Consider the following 25,276-nt stretch of genomic DNA (forward strand, 5'->3'; position numbering starts at 1 on the left):
GCTTCTTTGGGAGTCAGCAAACATTAGCAGGGGCTGTAGCATTAAGATAAGAACAGAGTAATGAGAAAACGAGTCGCGACCAACTTCCTTGACTGCATTCCAGCGGTCATTCAGTGATTCGGCACATCACTAACAGGGCTTGATAAATGGACTCCAACTGTTGAGATTTTTTTTTTCTCTCTTAGAAGTTACTTGGAAACTTGACTTAGGAAATGCTTCTACTTTGAGAAAAATAACACCAAATCTTGCAAGTGCCAGAGATAGGAAATAAAAACATTGAAGAGATACGGGCTTCCATAAATCCCAAATCAAAGAGCATCCATTCAGAAAAAGAGGGAAGATCATGATAGCTAAGTCAAACACAAAAACCACAACACATGCAAAATAAATAAGCTATAAAGCAAAGGAAGTGGTAGATGTAGTCACTTATAAGACAATTAGAATATATAAGACAGATAACATAAGCATTATCTCCATTTTACACATGAAGAAAAAGCTCAGAGAGTATCTAATTTGTCTGATGACACACTGCTAGTAGTGGCAAAACTGGGATTTTAATTTTTCAAATATATTTTAAAAATTAGTTAAAATTTGTATTTATCAAAGTAATACGTGCACATAGTTAAAAAAAACAAACAGCACTAAAAAGCATACAGTTGAAACTTGAATAATGGGGTGAAGGATAGGGGTGAAAACCCCACACAGTCGAAAATCTGAGTATAATGTTTGACTCCAAAACCTTCCATTGCTCCTTGGGGTATTGGTTCCAGGACTCCCTGCAGATACCAAAATCAGCAGATACTCAAGTCCCTTATATAAAATGTGTAGAACAATGTATACAGTTGGCTCTCTGTACTATGGAGTCCCAATGGAGGACTGAAAATACCATTTAAGATCCACAGTTGGTTGAATCTGGGGATATAAAATTCACATATGTAAAGGGCTAACTGTATTTATTGAAAAATAATCTGTATTAAGTGAACCTGTGCAGTTCAAGCCTGTCATTCAAGGGTCAACCGTATAATAATATAAAGCAGTGCTTTCAATATTGCTGCTTTATTATCCTTTGACTGTTTTTTTTTTTAATGCTTTCATTTCATTTTTTATTTTGGGCATTATGTTTTTAATTTCCAAGAGCTCTTTTTTCTTCTATGGTTTTTCCTATTGTATTTTTTCCTTTACATTTTCCATTGATTTGAGAGAAAGACAGAGAGAAAAGATGGGGAGAACGGAGGGGGGGGTGAGAGAGAGAGAGAGAGAGAGAGGAGTATCAACTCATTGTTCCACTTAGTTGTACACTCATTGATTGCTTCTCTCATGTGCCCTGGCCAAGGATTGAGCCTGCGACCTTGGCATGCTGGGATGATGCTCTATCCACTGAGTGGCCTGGACAGGGTCATTCCTATTTTTTTTTTAAGTGAGAGGCAGGGAGGCAGGGAGACAAGACTCCTGCATGTGCCCTGACTGGGATCCACCAGGCAAGCCCCCTACCGGGAGATGCTCTGCCCAGCTGAGGCTGCTGCTCTGTTGCTCAGCAATTGAGCTATTTTAGCACCTGAGGTGAGGCCATGGAGCCATCCTCAGTGCCTGGGGCCAACTCACTTGAATCAAGCCATGGCTACAGAAGGGGAAGAGAGAAAGAGAGAGAGAACAGGAAGGGGTGGAGAAGCATATAGTTGCTTCTCCTGTGTGCCCTGACTGGGAATTGAACCTAGGACTTCCACACACTGGGCTGATGCTCTACCACTGAGCTGACCAGCCAGGGCCTGTTTTTGTTTTTTTAAAAAATATGCTGTTCTTGTTTCATGGATGTATTATCTTTTAGCTCCCTAAGGATATTAACAATAGTTTTTGTTTTGTTTTGGTTTGTTTTGTTCTTCTCCTTATATTCTCTGATTCTAGTTTTTTGTTTGTTTTGTTAGCCTCTGTTTTTCACATGGGAGACTTTCATCAATGTTATTCATTTGTGTGTAATAGAAGGACATTAAAAGGTAAGCTAGAGTTGTATGTGTGTGTCCTACATGTACAAAACAGGTACATATTTAAACTAAAAATTATTTATTGTTTATCTGAAATGCAAATTTAACTGTACTTCTTGTATTTCTATTTGCTAAATCTGACCACCCTAAGTGTGCAGCTGATCGAGCTGATCGATCTCTAGCTTCTGGGTGACTGGACTAAGAGCTAAGGGTTTTTAATGCATAGACTCTTTCCTTTTATTTCATCCTCTTTTCTGAGCTTTGCATCTCATTTGTACCTTGTACTTTTCCCAGTACAGAGCTCTTTCTTTCATTTCTTCAGAGAGTAAACCTCTGACCTTTTCCAAGTGGGGGAAAAGGAGTCATCTGGCGCTCTATAAACTGACTTTCTAGTAATTGCCTTGTCCGAAGCTTTGAGTGTCAAATCTACTTTTCATGGCACATTTTGTGTCCTAGCCCCAAGCAAGGTTCTGCAGGGCGAACTGACTTGCTTTTCAGAGCTGTCCTCCTCCATGGGCTCTACTTTTCAATTCTACTTTGCTAGGTCAGTTATTATTTGTCAGTTGGACTTCTATTTCCACAAATGTATTGACTTCTCTTATCAGTTGTATGCCCCCTCTCTCTTGTCCTTACAGACTTATCCCTTTATTTCCTTTTAAATTAATTTGCGCCCTGGCCGGTTGGCTCAGCGGTAGAGCGTCGGCCTGGTGTGCGGGGGACCCGGGTTCGATTCCCGGCCAGGGCACATAGGAGAAGCGCCCATTTGCTTCTCCACCCCCACCCCCTCCTTCCTCTCTGTCTCTCTCTTCCCCTCCCGCAGCCGAGGCTCCATTGGAGCAAAGATGGCCCGGGCGCTGGGGATGGCTCCTTGGCCTCTGCCCCAGGCGCTAGAGTGGCTCTGGTCGTGGCAGAGCGACGCCCCTGAGGGGCAGAGCATCGCCCCCTGGTGGGCAGAGTGTCGCCCCTGGTGGGCGTGCCGGGTGGATCCCGGTTGGGCACATGCGGGAGTCTGTCTGTCTGTCTCTCCCCGTTTCCAGCTTCGGAAAAATACAAAAAAAAAAAAAATTAATTTGCCACTTTAGTGAAGTTTCAGAAGGGAGAAGACATAGACACTTGGGCTCAATACACCAGGTTTAATTAATGCCAGAATGAAATTTAAATTCAGATCAGTAATTCCAAAACCTTTGCTCCTCCCACTATTGTCACGTAATAATATTCAGCAGCAGCCAATAATAACTGTGTGGTATAAACTGTCAGTTGTCTACTCCAATGTGTCTCCTCTCTTCCTTTGTAATAGAGCCCCTAGTTTTCAGTGGGGCAATAGTTACACTCATGCACTGCTTAACAACAGAGATCCATTCTGAGAAATGTGGCATTAAGCGATTGCATTATTGTGTGAATATCATAGAATTCATTTACCCAAACCTAGATGGTGTAGCCTACAACACACCTAGACTACATGGTATACCACAGTTGCATATGCTCTCCTTCGTTGACCAAAATGTCATTATGGCCTGACCAGGCAGTGATGCAGTGGACAGAGCGTCGGACTGGGACTTGGAGGAGCCAGGTTCGAAACCCTGATGTTGCCAGCTTAAGCATGGGCTCATCTGGTTTGAGCAAGGCTCACCAGCTTGAGCCCAAGGTTGCTGGCTTAAGCAAGGGGTCACTCAGACTGCTATAGCCCTCTGGTCAAGGCACATATGAGAAATCAATCAATGAACAACTAAGGTACTGCAATGAAGAATTGATGGTTCTCATCTCTCTCCCTTCCTGTCTGTCTATCCCTATCTGTCCCTCTCTCTGTTTCTCCCTGTCTCTGTCACACACATACACAAGCAAAAAAATGTCATTATGCAGCACATGACCATACCAGAATAAAGGTTTCCTTTCCCAACCTTTCTTCAGCCTAGGTATGGTCAGATGACTAAATTCTGACCAAAGAAATGTGAGTGGAAGTGTCTGTGGAGTTCCTAGAAAAGATAAGTTGTATCACCTTTAGCCCCTGGGTTTGTTTTTTTTTTTTTTTTGTCCCTTCCTACTGTCTGCTAGCTGGGATGTGGTGGACACTGAGTAGCTAACTTGGACAAAGGTGAAACCATGTGTTGAAGGTATGACACCAAAAGAGAAAAGTAACCTGGCTCTCTGATTAGTCATTCTACCAACTGCTGATAGCTTATTTCCAGACTTATTCTATGTGACAGAGAAGTAAGCTACTGTTACTTCGGGGTTTTTTGTCCCTTATAATTGAATATAATTCTAACTGATATAATGCCAAAGTTCAGTAAGATTTCAAAAGGAGTGACATAGGATTCCTGGAAAGGGTGGTAGAAGAGATGAACCTTAAAGACTATTCAGCCAGATGGGGAAGGTGAGGGATAAGATTCCATGTAGGAACAGTAGTATGATTGAGGCTCAAGGGGCACTGTACAAAGTGTTTTCAAAGACTAATATGTAGACCAGTCTGGTTGGAGTAAGCAAATCATGTAGGAGAGATGTGGAAGGTAAGAATAAAAAAGCTTAAAGGCAAAATAAAGAAGACCTTAAAACTCAAATCAATTTTAAATGTTGCTTTGAAAGCAATGAAACCCTTAAAGGCTATTGAGATAAAAGTTGGAGATAGGTGTCCAGAATGTGAAGAAGGGTTAGAGTGAAGAATTTCAGAGTCTTCCGTAGTATAAAGGTATTATAGACATAAAACCAGCATACTGAATCTAAATAGAGCAGAAAAAGCATGGACTCAAGAACTCATACAAAGGAGCAAGGAGAAAGAAAACCTAGAATGGATCTAGAAAAAGAGAGAGAAAGCAACTGGAGCTTGGAGAAAAAGAAAGGGAGCAGAACTTGACAACAAGAAGTCAATAAATCTTCAGATTTCTCAGAGAAGCTATAAATATCAGAAATGAGTGAAAGACAATGAATTTGGGGACAAGGAAGGCTGGTGATTTCCGAACGTATAATTTTAATAGACATGTGAAGTTGGACACTGCTCTTTAAGGAGAAAATGGGTGTTAGGAAAACAAATGTACTAATGTTCTCCATTTATTTGAAAAGGTAGGTAGTAAAAGAAAGGTAAATTGAAAAGCAATTAAAGATCTCCATGGGGTCAAGTAAAAGATTTTTTTTAAGGAATGGAAGTTGTTTGGCCTTTAAGAGAAAACTGCATCAGCAAAGGAAGAGATTTCCTGGCTTCTGGAAGAGGTGGTACCTGATGGAGCATGTCTCAGAAGAAATGAGAGAGATGTAACTCCCAGCTCAGATGGAGGGCTAAAATTGAACAAAAAAGAAAGGGGGGTCTGCAAAAGAGAGGTAGAGAAGAAGCAGGGAATGAAGGTGTGGCTATCTCGTCAACCTTTCAGCAGCAAATCTTTTTCATTAGCACTATCAATGCCATCCTAGATCTGACAAGAAATAATAGTCTATAATAGCCATCTTAGTCTCTAAAATAGAAATGGCTGTCATTTTGTTTCAGCATCAAGAGTCCCAAACAAGGATCATAATAAAACAGAATAAAGCTATAAATCTTGTGATCGTAGCCCTGATTTCCTTGTCTTCCAGTTATTACCTTAATAAAGTGCATTTAGATAAGGGAAAAACAATAGCAAAAAGTTTAGTTCATTTACACATTGATATCAGTGCTAGAACAACAGGCAGCCCCTAAAATAGACCGAAAAGTTAATTACAGAATGAAACTTTAGATATCCATTTGTCAAATTGGTCAAATGCCAATACCTACTCAAAGTATAGCGTGAGGTCTGTTGCCAATATTGACTGCTTCAAAAGCTGCATAAGGTCACTATATTCCTTGGAGGATAAATTAGCAAAGATGTTGTGACCCTGTAATGAAAAAGAAAAAAGCCACACAGAAGAAAACCATTAAATCTGAGTTGTTGATTACATGTTTTTCACATATAATCACAGATGAATACAGGGGGTTCCTTGGGTTATGAAACAGTAATGTTCCTACGACAGTGACGTAACCTGGATTTGGGTATAAGTCGACACACCCTAGCCTAAATCACTTACTTATCCTAACACAGTTATAAAATCATAATCTAGAATATAAAAACACAACTAAGCCACAGAAACAGGAAAAGGACATAAATATACTGCACTGTACACTGTACTATAGTAACAGGAAACAATGACAAAACATTAGTAAGCCGAAACAATTACGTCTCAATTTTTTAAAGTTCTTATGAGAGTGAGCATTGTAAACTTGAAACATCTTATGTTGAGACCGTCATAACCTGAGGACCCTTGTATATATACATGAATGTAATACAATCATTTTTAAAAAAGCTTATTGAAATTTTGCACAAATACAAAGATCCTTTGGCAAACATAGCAAAGCCAGAAAGTGCAATCATTTTCGAGAAGAACTACTAAGGGTCACTTTATTATGTCAAGTCTTAAAGAGAAAACTCTGAAAAAATGTTTGAACTTGTCTTACAATGAGTATGTCTGTGCCAACAACTCCATTTGAATACCTATTTCCTGTAGAATTACTAAATTTAGAAGTTAACAAAACATTTGGTAACATTTATGACCCTAAAATAAATACTAATTTCATTAATTAAGACTTATGTTGGCATTTTGGAAGTACTTGCTATGGCACCAAATAATTTCAAGGAGGGGAAAAATATTAGACTAGTGATTCTTAACTAGGGAGGGTTGAGCTATAGAAATGTCTGGCAATGTTTAGAGACATTATTGATTGTCACATTGGTGGGGGGTGCTCCTGGCATCAAGTAGGTAGAGTCCAGAGATGCTATTAAACATCCTACAATGTGCCTGACCTGTGGTCGTGCAGTGGATAAAGCATTGACCTGGAGCACTGAGGTTGCCAGTTCAAAACCCCTGGCTCCCTCCCTTCTCTCTCTCTCTCTCTCTCTCTCTCTCTCTCTCTCTCTCCAAAAATGAATTAAAATAAATAAATAAATAAATAAACAAACAAACAAACAAACATCTTACAATGTATAGGACTGCTGGAACAACAAAGATAAACCTGGCCCATCATGTCAGAATGGCTTAAGTTGAGAAACCCTGTGTTAAACTGTGAAGGTCCATCCGGATGAAGCGTGTGGCAGATTAAGTTCAGTACATAATTCCTGAGTAGCTACAATGCATACAATATCATTCTTGGCATGGTTCTTGGGACTGTGACGGTGACTTTACCTAGGAAAACTTGCACATGCACCGGTACCTCCATAGCTTTGAAAAGCACATTCCATCTGAACGTACTTTAGCTCCACTGGCAGCTCTACCGTGTTCTAAGTGAAGTGAAAAATCCTTTAGTAAAGTGACTGACAATCCACTTAATTTTCTTTGAAAGTCAGGACCTCTCATTTATCAGGTTTTCTTACCATGAAATACGATTTATAAACATGAGACCCAGGACCCGGACTTGTTTTGAACCTAGTGTGAGAGCCAGAAGATGGTGTGGAAGGAAGGGGGAGGAGTGACTACCCGAGACTAAACTATTCTCCATCGAGAAGTAAATTAATTCTTTCAGGAAACCGGAATATCAATTAGTAAATTACCGCCTACTAGGCACTAGATGATAATCTGCACCCCTGAGTTAATTTATCTCATTGGGTGAACCTGCCACTCCTAAAGAAAAGAGCATATTGGTTCCATATGGGACCAGGTCCAATATTAATAATAATTTTTAAATGAACTCTTCCAGACCCTTAATTCAGCCATTAAGAAGAAGACAGATAACTAAAGGAATGCCGCATTATAATTCTGCCCAAGTTCCTTTGCCTGAGACTTGTCCCCCAAATTCATTATGGGCTTGTGTTCCGGGGCTTGGGAAAAAGAGGTCGGAAACTATGGCAAAGTAGCCCCAGGACCCAGACACACAACCAGCATCTCCCAGTGAAACAGGCACACCTCGTTTTATTGCACTTTGCTTCACTGTGCTTCATAGATGTTGCATTTTTTTGTCTTTTCAAGTCATTTATTTTTATTCTTTTAAAAATTTTATTTTTAATTTATTGGGATGACATGGTATGCTGAAGCATACAAATTTCAAGTATACAACTCAATATAACCTTCTCTCCAGACCGCACCGTGCACCCCCTGCCCCAAGCAGTCTCTTTCTGCCCCCATTTTCCCTTCCTTGCTCTCCTCCCTTACCTCCACTCCCCCTTTCCCTCTGGCTATTGCCACCTGCTGTCTGTATCTACATGTTATATATCTATGTTTTTTAGCTAATCCCTTCACCTTCTTCCATGCAGTCCCGTCAACCCCTCTCCTCTGACATCTGTCCATCTGTTCCATGTGTCCATGCCTCTGTTTCTATTTTGTTCGTCTGACTGAAGGCAAGACCCTCCACCAGGAACAATATTATGCCTCGCTTTACTGCGGTGGCCTGGGACTGAGCCCATGATATTTCTGAGTTACGCCTGTCTAGCTGTCTGGAGCAAGTTACAGTAAAGCTAATGTGAAGTCTAGGGGAAAGCCGGTCTGAATTGGAAGATCTTAATTATTTTGTAAGAGTGCATTTTACTACTTAGAAAGGACATACAGTAACTAATACAGCTAACAGACTGACAAAGCTAGCCAGACCAACTTTAATACTAATAAAAAATGTTAATTTGCAATCAGTGTATTGTTTATATATGAATTGGCTTTTTCCAGTCCCTAAAATAGATGTGTCTCCCTGAAACACTGCTTTTATCTGTTTAGAGAGGAGGTGGGGATTGATAGAAACAGCACCCAGCGGAGGAAGAAGGGTCTGTGGTAAGGTTTGTCAGGCCAACGGACCGCTCTGGCATCATCTGGAAAGCGGGTGATAATGACATCTGCATTTCTGCCCTCTAACAGGACAGGAGGGAATGTGGGAGAGCCCCGGGGGAGAACCTGCTCACACTTGCTCACTGCATGATAACAATGTCATTATTATTATGCGTTCTTCATAGAGAACTGGGGAGTGAAGGGCAGCCAAGGTATTTTATTTGTATGAAAACAAATGCTGAGTTAGTAAAGTTTGTTTTCCCAAACAAACAAATGACCTTTTGAGAAAACATTGACATCCTGTTTACAATGCCTGTTATTACAAAGGCCGTATATCCTGGGTTTTGAGGTAGAAAGCTATTCTACTTTTAGTGCACAAAAGATAGCCTGAACCCCAGTCCTTCCTATCCCTACTTTCCTTTTCCACGGTACTCAGCCATGGACATGGCTTTCACTTTCCTGAGCCACAGATGCCAGGCTGCTGGTTTCTATCAGTGTTACTGAGAGCTTCACTCTTGATGTTTCTCTCCCAGCTAAAAATACTCTCCCCCGGTGAGTTCGCCCTTCCACAGATGCCATGCTGACTCTCCTTTATGCAGTGGGGGGTCGAAGACAGCCTGCATGATATTGCAAAAGACATGCTTTCTCAAGATAGGCTGGAGGGGAAAAGAACCCTCCGTATTTAATGACGCTATTCCAGCGAAGCAGAGCCTTAATGATGATAATAATAATAATAATTAATGGCACAGCTAGAGAACTGACAAATAATGGGAAACAGATGATCCCTTCTTGGCCTGGAAAAAAAAAGTCTTTATGCCTGCAGAAAATTAAACAGATATTTTCCTGGCAATTTCAAACTCACACACACGTCAGCCAGAGCCAGTGAGTGGTTCTTCCCTTTCTTCATGGGGAGCTAAAAGTATAAAAGTCCTTCCAAGTCCTGTAATGGCACGTGCAGCAAAATGAGGCATGTGGCCTCAGCCCTGGGTCTCAAATTTAGTTGCAGTTCTCACTTTCAAACTGGTCCCACCAGTAATTTTAAATTTCTATTTTTTTATAGATGTCTCAGTTGTGCAAATAAAGGGTAACTTTCTCACTCTGTTTCTGTTACTACCATCTTTTAAAGCTGCTTTGGGTTTTACAAAATGGGAAGGTGTGGCCACTCATGACTTGGGTCACTTCACTGTGTTAGAGCATCTGTCCCCCTAAGGAAAGTGGGACAGTGCATGGCCATTTCCTCTGAGAGGGAAATCTGAGAAAATGCCAAACTAATAATGAAACCCAAACGAGTCAGCCCAGGAGGAAGTTGAACAAGGTTCTTGGTCAGGCATCTAAATGAATAAAAAGCAGCCACAAAAAGAGTCTAATAGTTTGGCTTGAAAAACTTGTTATACTCTGTGGCTACCTGTAGCTCTATACAAAGAAGTCAGAAACATTGTGCTGTTGGTTTTTTGTCGAGGGGAGAAGTACCTCACTTTGAAGGATCATCACAGCGTGGTTAAAATGATGGTGCTCTAAGGTAGCCGAGGTTCCATAGAGTTGGGCCAGGGCAGAGCCGCTCCTGAAAGAGGACAGAAGGTTCAGTGACCAGGGCCCTTTACCTGTCAACAATTACCCTACACCAGCTTTTGGGATCAAATTGCTTTTCCTGCTTTGGAAAAGGACTATAAACAGATACATTCACAGGTAACTGCTTGTGTAGTTCACTAATCTATCACGTAAACCTTTCTGGAACCTCCTATATGTTAGTCTTGATGCTGTAAATGATTCAACAGTGAATAAGACTCAGTCCATAGCTCTAAAAATTTACAAACTGTTAAAGGAGATAAGATGGTCATAGGGAAAATAAGGAACATAAAACACAACAGAAATGCCACAGAAAGTGTTCCAGATTCAGTCAAAGTGCTTTGGATGATCTGAGAACAAGAGGCATAATCTCTGGTTCTGGGGATGAGGGTAGACTTCATGAATGGAATCTTACACAGAACCATTGTCTTATACCAAATGTACTTGACTTTTCATGGGAAAAGACCTGGTGAGTATTTTGCTTTTAGTCTACTTTACATGTTAGGTTGACAAGCTTATACTATGGTTTTCCAGATTATAGTCATGTTGTGATATTTCAATGTACAATTCAGAAAAGTTTCCTGGATTTGGTGTCAGACTTTAGCTCTTGATAATAGTTTTAGACAGTTACTTGGTCACATTAAGACTCAATTTGTTTAACGGGGACTAAAATATATGGATAGAATGACACCTGAGGCTAAGAAGTAGGCCACATCTAATACCGTACCTAATCACTGAATTACAGTACTGAGCCCAATAAGTAGCCAGCAATAAAAGACAACAGAAAGCAGATTTTAGGGTAACTTGAACTTTAAAGTAACCTCTCCAGGCCAAGAGTAGATAAAAGCAAGCCTAGGAGTGCAGCTGATATTTACAATGGCACCTGGACCCAGAAGAGGCAGCCACAAGATCTGGATCACCTATAGCACCCAAAAGGTGGATAAGAACCAGTCACAGGCAGTGACCCTCACTGATCTTCCCCAGGCCCCAGCCAGGGAAGTCCAGGGCAACACAGACAAAATGGGAAGACAGAGAAGAGCAATCCAAGTGAACCAACAAGAGAAACACCCAGAAAATGAGTGAGTGAGATGGATATAAGCAAACTACCAAATGCAGAGTTTAAAATAATGATTATTAGAATACTGAAAGATCTTAGAACAACAATGGATGGTTACAGTGAGCATATAAATAAATAAATAATAAGTATTAAAAAGGACATTGAAATAATACAGAAGAACCAGTCTGAAATGACAAATACAATATCTGAAATGAAGACTACACTAGAAGCAATTAAAAGCAGGATGGAAGGCCCTGGCTGGTTGGCTCAGTGGTAGAGCATCGGCCTAGCGTGCGGAGGACCCGGGTTCGATTCCCAGCCAGGGCACACAGGAGAAGCGCCCATTTGCTTCTCCACCCCTTCGCCGTGCTTTCCTCTCTGTCTCTCTCTTCCCCTCCCACAGCCAAGGCTCCATTGGAGCAAAGATGGCTCGGGCACTGGGGATGGCTCTGTGGCCTCTGCCTCAGGCGCTAGAATGGCTCTGGTCACAACATGGCGATGCCCAGGATGGGCAGAACATCGCCCCCTGGTGGGCAGAGCGTGGCCCTATGGTGGGCGTGCTGGGTGGATCCCGGTCGGGCGCATGCGGGAGTCTGTCTAACTGTCTCTCCCTGTTTCCAGCTTCAGAAAAATGCAAAAAAAAAAAAAAAAAAAAAAAAAAGCAGGATGGATGAAGCAGAGAATCGAATCAGCGATTTAGAAGACAAGATAAACAAAAACACGGAAGCAGAGCAGCAAAAAGAAAAGAGATTAAAAAACATCTGAGAAAACTCTAAGAGAACTCTGTGATAACCTAAAGAGAAACAACATCCACATCATAGGAGTTGCTGAAGAAGAGAAAGAACAAGGGATAGAGACCTTGTTCAATCAAATCATAGCTGAAAACTTCCCTAAATTAATGCAGAAAAAAGTCATACAAGTTCAAGAAGCACAAGAACTTCATTAAAGAGAACCCAAAGAAATCCACACCAAGCCACATCATAATTAAAATAACAAAGCTAAGAGATAAAGAGAAAATATTAAAAGGTGCTAGAGAGAAAAAGGTTATCTCACCTACAAAGGAGCCCCCATAAAGATAACATCTGACTTCTCAGCAGAAACACTTGAGGCCAGAAGAGAATGGCAAGAAATATTCAAAGTAATGCAGAACAAGAGCCTACAACCAAGACTACTTTATCCAGCACGGCTATCATTTAAAATTGAAGGAGAAATAAAAAACTTCCCAACAAAAAAACCTCAAGGAATTCATTAGAACCAAACCAATGCTACAGGAAATGTTAAGGGGCCTGTTATAAACAGAACAAAGGGGGAAGAGAATATAGCAAAAGAGGAAGATAGCTTTAAAGAATAAAATGGCAATAAACAATTGCATATCAATAATAACCTTAAATGTAAATCAGGGAACGGGAACTTATGGCTCGCGAGCCAGATGTGGCTTTTTTGATGGCTGCATCTGGCTCGCAGACAAATCTTTAATAAAAAAAAAATAACGTTAAAATATAAAACATTCTCGTGTATTACAAACCATTCATTTCCTACTGCTCATGTTCATGGTTGCAGGTGGCTGGAGCCAATCACAGCTGTCCTCTGGGACAACATCAAATTTTTATTGGATAATGAGGAACGTACACGGGTCATTGTATGGCTCTCATGGAATTACATTTTAAAATATGTGACGTTCATGGCTATCTCAGCCAAAAAGTTTCCAGACCCCTGATGTAAATGGATTAAATGATCCAATCAAAAGACATAGAGCAGCTGCGTGGATAAGAAAACAGGACCCATACATATGCTGTCTACAAGAGACACACTTCAAAACAAAAGATACACATAGACTAAAGGTAAAAGGATGGAAAAAAATATTTCATGCAAATGGAAATGAATAAAAAACTGGGGTAGCAATACTTATATCAGACAAAATGGACTTTAAATTAAAGGCTATAGTAAGAAATAAAGAAGGTCACTACATAATGATGAAGGGAGCAATCCAACAGGAGGATATAACCATTACAAATATCTATGCACCTAATATTTAGGAGCACCTAAATATATAAAGCAGACTTTGATGAATTTAAAGGGCAAGATCAACAGCAATACTATAATAGTAGGGGATTTCAATACCCCACTAACATCACTAGATAAATCCTCAAGAAAGGAAATTAACAAAGAAACAGCAGACTTAAAGGACACACTAAATCAACTTGACTTAATAGATACCTTCAGAACCTTTCACCCTAAAGCAGCAGAATATACATTCTTTTCAAGTGCATTCTCTAGGTTAGACCACATGTTAGGGCACAAAAGCGGTCTCAACAAATTTAATAAGATTGAAATCATATCAAGTATTTTCTCTGATCACAATGGCATGAAACTAGACATCAACCACAACAGAAAAACTAAAATATACTCAAACACATGGAAACTAAATAGCATATTATTAAATAACTAATGGGTTAACAACAAAATCAAAGAAGAAATAAAAAAATTTCTAGAAATGAATGATAATGACCAAACAACAACTCAAAATTTATGGGACACAGCAAAAGCAGTACTGAGAGGGAAGTTCATAGCCCTACTGGCATTCCTTAAGAAGCTAGAAAAAGCTCAAATAAACAACCTAATCTAGCATCTAAACAAACTAGAAAAAGAACAGCAAGTAAAGCCCAGAGGTAGTAGAAGGAAGGAAATAATAAAGATCAGAGCAGAAATAAATGACATAGAGGCTAAAGAAACAATACAGAGGATCAGTGAAACCAAGAGCTTTCAAGGTTCTTTGAAAGGGTAAACAAGATTGATGAACCTTTAATGAAACTCACCAAGTAAAAAAGAGAGAGGACTCAAATAAATAAAATTAGAAATGAGAGTGGAGAAATAACAACTGACACAACAGAAATACAAAATATTGTAAGAAAATACTATGAAGAACTATACACCAAAAAATTAAACAATCTAGGTGAAATGGACAAATTCTTTGAAACATATAATCTTTCAAAAATCAATCTGGAAGAATCAGAAAACCTAAACAGACAGATTACAACAAATGAGATTGAGACAGTCATCAAAATACTCCCCCAAAACAAAAGCCTAGGGCCCAATGGCTTCACTGGAGAATTCTACCAAATATTCAAAGAAGAACTAACTCCTGTTCTTCTCAAGCTATTTCAAAAAATTCAAGAGAAAGGAACCCTTCCAAGTTACTTTTATGAGGCGAGCATAATTCTGATTCTGAAACCAGGCAAAGACAACACAAAGAAAGAAAATTATAGGCCTATATCCCTGATGAATTTAGATGCTAAATTCCTCAACAAAATATTAGCAAACCAGATCTAGCAATACATAAAAAAAAATCATACATCATGATCAACATGATCAAGTGGGATATATTCTGGGGAGGCAAAGATGGTACAACATTCGTAAATCAATCAATGTGATTCACCACATAAACAAAAGGAAGGAGAAAAACCACATAATAATTTCAATAGCTGCAGACAAATCTTTTGATAAAACCAGCACCCATTTAGATCAAAACTCTCAGCAAAGTGGGAATACAGGGAACATACCTCAACATGATAAAGGCCATCTATGACAAACCCACAGCCAACATCATAATTAATGGTCAAAAATTGAAAGCAATCCCCTTAAAATCAGGAACAAGGCAGGGGTGCCCCATTCACCACTCTTATTCAACATAGTACTGGAAGACCTGGCTACAACAATCAGACAAGAAGAAGAAATAAAAGGCATCCAAATTGGAAAAGAAGAAGTAAAACTATCATTATCTGCAGATGATATGATACTGTGTATAGAAATCCCTAAAGTCTCAGTCAAAAAACTACTGGACTTGATAAATGAATTCAGCAAAGTGGCAGGATATAAAATTAATACTCAGAAATCAGAGGCATTTTTATACATCAACTATGAAATGTCAGAAAGAGAAATTAAGGAAACAATCCCCTTCATTATTGCAGCAAAAAAACAAAATAAAATAAAATAAAGTACCTAGGAGTAAATTTAACCAAGGAGGTTAAAGACTTGTACTCAGAAAATTATAAAACATTGATAAAAGAAATCAAGAAAGACACAAACAAGTGGAAGCATATACCGTGTTCATGGTTAGGAAGAATAAACATCATTAAAATGTCTATATTGTCCAAAGCAATTTATAAATTCAATGCAATACCAATTAAAATACCAATGACATACTTCAAAGATATAGAACACATATCCCAAAAATTTATATGGAACCAAAAAGGAACACGAATAGCTTCAGCAATCTTGAAAAAGAAGAATAGGTGGGAGGTATCATACTTCCTGATATCAAGTTATACTACAAGGCCATTGTACTCAAAACAGCTTGGTACTGGCATAAGAACAGGCATATAGATCAATGGAACAGAACAGAGAACCCAGAAATAAATGCACACCTTTATGGACAACTGATATTTGACAAAGGAGGTAAGAGTATACAATAGAGTAAAGACAGTCTCTTTAACAAATGGTGTTGGGAAAATTGGATATCTACCTTCAAAAAAATGAAACTAGACCACCAACTTATACCATTCACAAAAATAAACTCAAAATGGATAAAGGACTTAAATGTAAGTCGTGAAACCATAAGCATTTTAGAAGAAAACATTGGCAGTAAGCTCACCGACATCTATTGCAGCAACATATTTGCTGATTTATCTCCATGGGCAAGTGAAATAAAAGACAGGATAAACAAATGAGACTATTTCAAACTAAAAAGTTTTTGCACAGCTAAAGATAATATGAATAGAATAAAAAGACCACACAATGGGAGAACATATTTGACAATACATCTGATAAGGGGTTAATAACCAAAATTTATAAAGAACTTGTAAAACTCAACACCAGGAAGACAAACAATCCAATCAAAAAATGGGCAAAAGAAATGAATAGACACTTCTCCAAAGAGGACATACTGATGGCCAATAGACAGATGAAAAAATGTTCAACATCACTAATCATTAGAGAAATGCAAATTAAAATCACAATGAGGTACCACCTTACACCAGTCAGAATGGTGCTCATCAACAAAACAATACATGATAGGTGCTGGCCAGGATGTGGAGAAAGGGGAACCCTCCTGCACTGCTGGTGAGAATGCAGACTGGTGCAGCCACTGTGGAAAACAGTATGGAAATTCCTCAAAAAATTAAAAATGGAACTGCCTTTTGACCCAGCCATTCCACTTATAGGAATATAGCCTAAGGACACCATATCACTGACTCATAAAAAGAAATGAACCCCCATGTTTATGGCAGCATTGTTCACAATAGCGAAGATCTGGAAACAGCCCAATTGTCCATCAGTGGACGAGTAGATTAAAAAGCAGTGGTACATATATACAATGGAATACTATGGGGCCATGAAAAAGAAGGAAATATTACCTTTTGCCACAACATGGATAGACCTGGAAACTATTATGTTGAATAAAATAAGCCAGGCAGAGAAAGAAAAATATCATATGACCTCACTCATTTGAGGGATCCAATGAACAATGTGAACTGAGGAATGGAATTAAACCTGAAGGGAAGGGGCCAGGGAGCTGTTGGGAGGGGGTAAAGGAGATGTTGAGGAGAATACGGGGGAAGAGGGATGCATTCGGGGAGACACTAGAATCTATGTAAACACAAATAAATTAATTAATTAAAAAAGACTCAGTTTGTCTCTAAAATTATGATAATACTATCTACTTCACCTGTTATTTATGAGAATACAATTAAATACTTCAAAGTGCCTATTAGTACCTGGCATGTAGTAGGTTGTAGTATATATTAATTATTAATTAATAATAAAAACAATAATATTTTTATTAAAGAAATAACATGTTACTTGATAATTGAAAGAATCATTTTAAATTATCTTTACATTTTGCTTATGTAGAACAACCCATTCCTCAACAGTTTCAGTCTGGTCAAGTGTTCATTTAAATGTTCAAGGGTGGCCTGACCAGGTAAAGGTGCAGTGGATCGAGTGTCAACCTGGGATGCTGAGGGCCCAGGTTTGAAACTCTGAGGTCACGGCTTAAGCATGGGGTTCCCTGCTTGAGCGTGGTATCACAGACATGACTCTATGGTTGCTGACTTGAGCCCAAGGTTGCTAGCTTGAGCAAGGGGTCACTGGCTTGGCTGGAGCCCCCTGGTCAAGGCACATATGAGAAAGCAATCAATGAACAACTAAAGTGCCACAACTACAAGTTAATGCTTCTCATCTCTCTCCTGTCTGTCTGTCTGTCTGTCTGTCTTTCTCTCTCTCTCTCTCTCTCTCTCCCCCTTCACTAAAAAAATTAATAAAATTAGATAAAATAAATGTTCAAGTATGTTCATTTCCAGTACTTTTGGTGTAGGATTCAGAGCATTTTAAGAGTCAAGAAAGATCCAGAGAATCCTAAGGTTTAAAGCTTAGTCATCACATTCAGTTGAGGACCTCTCCAGGTCCTTGTGTTGTTCTTTGTTGCTCATAAGGAGTTTAGACAATGAAAAGGCAATGTGGCCTTAACTTGGAAACACTGGAGATTGATGCTCACAGTCTTGCCCTGCTAGTGAAAGGAGCAAAGACTGCATCTAAGTATACAACGTGAAGGATTTCAGTCTTGCGCTGCCTTCCATCTCCAGTGTGAGGCAGTCAAAGATCATGGGCAGCTCGAGGGCCCTTGGAAAGACCCAGCGCTGACCACATGTTGAGGTAACAAGCAGAGTCAAGTTCTGTAGGAATTATTATGAATAGATTTAGTAAAGAGGGTACTAGATTTTAATCAGGTATGTGTTATTTCTTTAAATCTTGCCTTAATCAATATCATTTAATAAGTGAACACTTGTTAGGCTAATCTTAGTAATCAGTGATTAATATTTAATGTTAGGTATTATCTTTTTTTAACATAGTTTATTTTTATGAAAATACATTTTTCAAAAAGCATAATGTATTGTGTCTTGGCTATATTTGTCCTGGCCTTGGAAATTCTAAGATACTTCAAATTTACATGTGATATGCATATAAAGTTTATGTGCATATCACATCTGAATGCTTGCCTAATAAGCTTGCAGTGGTATGTCTAGAGAGCATACTTAAAACTGAAAGGTTGACAGTAATAGGTGTGTTAACATATTTTATAAAAATGTTATTAAGAATAATAGCTATCATGAGTAAGTATATACCATGCACTAGGCAACAGATTAACAACTTAATACATTATTTCATCTAGTCCTGACAATAACCATGAAATAGTATTTCCTTTTCATTTTACAGAGAAGTTATACACTTCTTTTCCAAAGTCGCAGAGCTAGTAAGCCCAAGTTCTGTATTGAATTTCAAGTTTTTAAGCTACTTCTCATTACATAATGAAAAAACTCATTGTAACTTACACATTTCTGATATTCGATTCTCAATTTGTTACCAACCTAATTGTCATCAATAAAAAAAAATTGCAAAGTTTATTTCAAAATTCTACTAGTCTAATTACTAACCACAAGCTCAGATTTCTACAATTTGTTTCTACTAATTAGCCATGTACAGATGTGCCTTTACCAGTGTGAATCCTGATAACAGAGTCATTGATGTAAAGTAGGGTCAAGATGCAAAATACTATCTCTCCCCTTATCACGCTGGTTTAGCAGGTCTCATTTTATATGTTCTTTTTTCAGTATTAAGTAGGATATTTTTTCCTTTGACCAGGGTATGGCTTGTAACAAATACACTGGTGCCTCCCATGCTGCGTCTCTCCCTCTCCCCCAGGCCCGTGTGGCTTCTGAATGGCTGTGTTCCATCAGTAGGACTCAGTGTGCTTGTACAAGTGCAGCCATCTCATGGGCTATGGTTTGAGCATCTTCATCTTCAGACCCCCTCTTTGTTCCCTTGTACAATTTCATCTTATATTCTCCTCGCACTCACACAATACTGAGTTAGTCACGATAATGTGTAGATTTTACAATTGAACCAGACCAATGCCATGAAAATGCTATAAAGACACTGTGATTCATTTGTTCATTTATTCATTTATCATTCATTCACACCAACACGTAGGGATGATTATTATGATGCCAGGCTGCAAACATGTGGAATACAAAAATGAGGAAAACATGGCTCTTACCTCAAGGAGCTCACAGTCCCTTACAATAGTATGGGAGACTTTCTCTGCCCAGACTCGCACTAAAAATGCTCATCTTTCTGCAAGCAGAGTGCCATCTTAGCATTACGAATATATGCTGTGAACCTTGCAGGATAGTGAGGGTGAGGTGCACAGTCATAAAACTTGATATAAGTGGCAAAAAAAAAATGTATCTGTTAGGATAAACATCAAAAAGTATTCTACACAATACAAGTTATTTGCAATGTTAAATGGCATTATGGGCAGAGATGAAAAAAACAAAACGAAACAAAACCCGTGGTCAAATACATTCGGGAAATGCTGGATTTAAAAAGTTAACCTGTTTCTTCATTGTAGGATTCGCAGTATGTGAAAACACGCATTGTGATTCTGTAGGAGGGGAACATACACTGCGATATGAACCAATCTTACTTGATCATAAAATCATTTTTAAAAGAGGCCATGTCTTTCATGTAATACATTTTCTGTAAGGGTATATTTCAACTTTTTCATATCAAATATGAAAAAGAAACCCAGACCAAATCAATCACATATGGAAAAAATTGACTTCAACACCTCACTCACCTTATTTTAGTCGTCTATGGTATGTATATCTATTATACAAGTACTTTGGGGCACACATGTTAATAGTGAAAATATTAATTATACTTATATATTTATGTAGGGTGTGTGGAGAGAGGAGGAGAGAAGGAGAGAGGAAGTCTCCAAATTCCATAAGCACAGGATTATACATGTGATTATTCATGAAGTTCATTATTGAACAGGTCATCCCAACATACCAAACGTTTTCCTTTTTGGATGGGCAACACACTGAGGAAAAATTTATTAAAAGGAAAAGTCAAAGTGAAAAATTCTGTCCCTATAGCACCAAAAATAAGCATGTAAAAAGAAGGGTCCTTTTATAACTTCCCTAGGAAAGCACATGCCTTGAGAAAGAGACTTAACAGAAGTATGCAACTACAGCCTACAGGAAACTTTAAAAAAGGAAACTATGAAAGGTAATTAGGAAATTGAGCATTGTTGGGAGGTGGCGAGGAATGGGATTAGCCTGTCACAGCAGATTAATGTGCCCCTGTATTTCACTTCTGGGACCTGGCCGAAAGCGACAAGATGGCTTTTCATTCCCAAGAAATGAGTATAAGAGATTATGCTAGAAATGAATAGAAGAAGTCTCCTAGGAGAATATACTACAAAGCTGCTCGGTACTGATATTTAATCATCAGGGGCAGCTGTAAGAGAGAGAGGGATGAGAGGGGAACGCTGTCCCTGGAGAAAACAGGAGAGAGGTGTTAACAGAGCAATTTCAAACCACTGTGGTAACGCTGCCCTCTCTCCCTATTGATCATTCATGGCACGTACTCCAATACTTAAAAATTAAGAATAAAATATGAAAATGCAAAGGTTCACTTATCAGAAAGGCTAAGAGAATAAATCATACTCTGTTATAACTAAAGTCACAACTTTTTATTGTAGAGGCATTTTGCATTTTATATAGTAATTTGTCCCTTGCTAAATGCCTCCTGTTTTTATAGCCATTATATATATGTATATATAAAAGGTAGCATATGCTTTGCTTTATATAATAATGGGTACATTTAAATTCCATTTCCAAATCACTTGAAAGGTTGAAATTACTTTAAGGGGAAGGACTGTTTGTTATACTTCTTTATTTCTCCCACAATGCCTAACACAGTGCCTTACACATAGGAAGCACTCAATTTCTGGGGAATTAAAAAAAAAAAAATAAGAATGAAGATTTCTTCCTAGGGATTTTCTAAATATGGTACACTTAATGAATAAATCTTATTTTAATCAATAAAAAGATGGTTCCTTCACTGTGTTATAAAAGCTCTCTATCAGCATTCATTGTCAAGGAAATTTTAGCTGAGGTTGTGGTGGTGGCATTCAGTGTCCTAAGTTCAAAGGTGACTCTATATGAGAAAGGCTGATGGAAATCCCATCTTAATCATTTTGAGGAAACACATCAAATCACCTTGGAACAAGCAGGTTTGATCATATGGTATGAGGATGCAAAAAAATAAAAAATAAAAAAATAAAAGTGAGTTCTAGTACCAGTGACTTAGTACCTATCTAATATGTCTGAAAACTGTTTAACCTTATGCAAATAACCTAAAATTTGGTATCTCCATTTCCATTTTTGTAAAATTAAGGTGTTGAAAAATATAACTACCAAGTTCTAGTTTAATTCTATGATGTTTATAGCTCCATGTCTTGATTCTCTGGGTGTCAAATAACATTTTACTTTTCCAGAACTTATATATACATGGCAAGTCAGCCAAGAAACTGGAAGCTCAAAGGCCAAAAATAAATGTCACTGAGTCATGAAAGAGAGTATGATGCAGTGGTTAAGGCAGGGGTCCCCAAACTACGGCCCGCGGGCCGCAAGCGGCCCCCTGAGGCCATTTATCCGGCCCCCACCGCACTTCCAGAAGAGGCACCTCTTTCATTGGTGGTCAGTGAGAGGAGCATAGTTCCCATTGAAATACTGGTCAGTTTGTTGATTTAAGTTTACTTGTTCTTTATTTTAAATATTGTATTTGTTCCCGTTTTGTGTTTTACTTTAAAATAAGATATGTGCAGTGTGCATAGAGATTTGTTCATAGTTTTTTTTATAGTCTGGCCCTCCAATGGTCTGAGGGACAGTGAACTGGCCCCCTGTGTAAAAAGTTTGGGGACCCCTGGGTTAAGGAATAGCTTTTGGAATCAGATAGGCCAGGTCTAAATACCCCTCTGCTACATCTGGGATGTGTGAATTTGGTCAAGTTACTGAGTTTCCTGAGGCTCAGCTCCTCCCATAAAATGGATACAAAAATACCTACCCTAACAGGGATATGGGGGAGTGCTTGAGAGGGTCAACAAGGAGTGAATTGAAGTTCTTCTCATTGTCAACTAACAGAGACTGTTAGTTGCAAAGAACAGAAATAAATTAGAACCAGCTTCAGTAAAAAAAAAAAAAGAAAGAAAAGAAATAAAAGGGTTTGATTAAATGATACCAGAAAGTCTGAGGGAGCCAAGTATGGTTGGGTCTCCTCAGAATAGGAGTAGAGATGTGTATAGCCAGGAATCCAATCTGCTTTCTCTGTTTATAAAACCTCTTATTTCTGTTTCTCTCTGAATATATCCTTTATTTTTCTCTCTCTCTCTACATTTTTCTTTTCCACTTGGCATGTGGTCATGATAGCTTATAGCACCCTCAGCTCTCAAATCTGCAGTGTGGATGTCAACAGCTAACTGAGTTGATATCATGGTAATCCAACTGCAAATTTCTGAGGCATAAAATGTGATTAAGTGGATTTTGATTAGTTGTGTGCTCTTGATCCAAAGACCTGAGAGGTCAACTAACAAGGAGGGCTTCCTCTGTCTGTGACAGGCTCTCTCTAGGAGAGGACCATTGGTGTCAGAATACAAATATTCTGCACTTGACTTTTAAAAGAACCCACAAGGTGCTCAGTCTTGTTTTCTGGAGACAATTCTAACATATTTATCTCTTTATGCATAAGTGGAAAAATGGTAGGGGTCTGGAGAAAGGGGGCTAGAGGAAGGTACAATAATGTCATTGTTCTAAGAGAAAAAGACATCCTAAAAAATATAATAAAATTCAGGTACAGGAACTCAGACATAAAGACTTGTGAGACCCTGTAATAAAATTATATCTAGTTTACACTTCTGTAGGCCCCATGGGTTGGGGAAATAAAGGCAATATCAAACTTAAGATTATAAAGACAGTTTTATGATAATCTAAGAAAAAGATCATACTTATTTAAGAAATCAGAAAACTTTATTAAAAAGCTATAGCAAAATAGTTAAAACCTCATTCATTCATTCATTGACTCACTCAGTAAACATTCATTGTATGTTTATTATGCTCCTGGTACTTGTTTTACATCCTGGAAACTCAAGAAGAAGGGGAGACTCATCTGCAATTAAAATTAGCAATTAGAATGAGATGCAAACTTTTAGAAAAGCAGAGCCCGGGCATTATGTGGTCAGAGAAAATTGACAAGGGGATAATTAAGGAGGAATAGAACCCTGGGGCTGGTGCTTGCAGGGGAAAGAAGGAGAAGATGGGCATTCCAGGCAGGGGCAACAATACTGGGAAGCAGAGAGAAGTGAACTAGTTGGACCCCGTTGAGCACTTCAAGTGGCCCCTTGTGTCTGGAACATAGATGCATTGGTGGGTGAGGGTGGAAGGAGTGGGTGCTAGGCCAAAGAAATGGGCAGGAGCCTGATTAGAAAGGGTCTTAAAGAGCTAACTTAAGGAATTTGAACATTATCCTGAAAGCCAAGAGGCTGGTGAATGGCTTTTAAGCTGGAGAGTGAGCTGATGAGCATTGTGAATTACAGAGATTATTCTAGAGTGCCAAGGCAGAGAGATCAGAGGAGGAGAGCTGGGATGTTTGTTGTAGCAATCCAGAAGAGATGCAAAACAAGCAGTAGTGACAAAGAACACAGAGATGTGAATTTTAGGGGAGCAAAGAAGGAAGCTGGGTGACTTGTGGACTTCTGGTGGTGCTATTCCTGAGATAGAGAATAAGAGAAAAACGGACCAATATAAAAAGAAAGACTGAGATGAAGGTGACTGTGAGATTTCAATAGGAGGTGCTCCTCAAGCAGTTGGGATAAGTGGAGAGAAGCAGAGAAGTATTGATCCAAGATCGGGTTTGGGGCCAATCAGCAAATGGGTGGAGGAAGGCCCTGCATGGGGGATTATGCAGAGAGGAGAAGACAGGAGAGAACATCAGGAGTGCTGGGCCAGGAGGAGAGAGGCCTTGAAGCACAATGAGAAGAAAGGCTAGAAAAGTGGGTGCAATACTTTGTCTGGGAGACAAAGGAAGAGAGAATTCTAGGAAGAAGGGAGTGGAAAATGGATCATGATAGAAGGTTCAAGATAGAAGGATAATAAGAATGTCCCACAGCTCTAGAAATAGGGGTTGTTGGTGGCATTACTGAGAGCAATTCCCCTGGTGAGGTGGAACTGGAAGCCATGTGGGAGGGCAGGGCTGGGGAAGCAAAGACAATGAACTTTCAATGCAGACTGACTGGGAAAGAAGGAAGAAAAATAGAACAGAAGCAAGAGGGGGAAGCGGGGACTGAGGTGGGATTTTTTAAGAAGGGGAGAAGTGTTTATGTTAATAGGATGCCGAGAGCTAGTAGAAAGGAGAAGGGAGACACAGGGCAGAGAGAGAGGAAGATTAATGGAGCAAGGTGTCGGAGGAAGGGGCGGTGAAGGGTTCCAAAGCCAAGGTGGAGGAATTAGTGTCAGAGAAGAGGAAGGACAGCCTTTTCACTGAGATAGGGGGCTGGAAGGAAAGGATGGGGCCAGTAGATAAGTTTGTACATGGCAGGGGAGGAAATTGAAGGAGTTCTCGATTGATGGTCCCAATTTTCTCAGTGAAAGAGGAGGCAAGGTGATCTGCTGAGTGGAGTGGGAGGTGGTGGACAGGAGGTGGTTTAGGAAGGGAGAGTGTCTGGTATATAGAACTACTGAGAGCAATGAGATGGAGCTAGCTAGAGACACAGAGTGTGGGCAGTACCAAATATCCAGCTCATTTGGGAGAATATACATTTGGTATACCTCAAACTCTCACAACTGTGATATTTTCTCCTGAAGCTTTTAAGGGTCTAGACAGAGTAGCATGAAATATAATTGTGAAATTGAATTGGAGCTGAGTTTTTGCACGGTAATGTCACAGAAAGTTAAGAGAGTCCAAAATGACAGGATACTGAAAAGGGAGGTTTAAAGTGATCGGCACTATCATCCAGGATGGATAAGAGTGATGGCCT

The 25,276-nt window shown here is 39.2% G+C and overlaps 1 protein-coding gene across 3 annotated transcripts in view; it reads right to left on the reverse strand.

Annotated features, from left to right (window-relative positions):
• The window catches only part of PDE11A (phosphodiesterase 11A), a 477,210-nt gene that overhangs the window by 64,429 nt on the left and 387,505 nt on the right, over window positions 1-25,276 (reverse strand). For all 3 annotated transcript variants that reach the window (XM_066345959.1, XM_066345958.1, XM_066345957.1), the window contains 2 exons: window positions 10,191-10,281; window positions 5,716-5,816 (listed from right to left, as the gene is read on the reverse strand). In XM_066345959.1, coding sequence (XP_066202056.1) covers window positions 5,716-5,816; window positions 10,191-10,281 — 192 coding nt within the window. The remainder of the gene's footprint in view (window positions 1-5,715; window positions 5,817-10,190; window positions 10,282-25,276) is intronic.

Source organism: Saccopteryx leptura, chromosome 7 (genome assembly GCF_036850995.1).
Source record: "Saccopteryx leptura isolate mSacLep1 chromosome 7, mSacLep1_pri_phased_curated, whole genome shotgun sequence".
Lineage (NCBI taxonomy): Eukaryota > Metazoa > Chordata > Mammalia > Chiroptera > Emballonuridae > Saccopteryx > Saccopteryx leptura.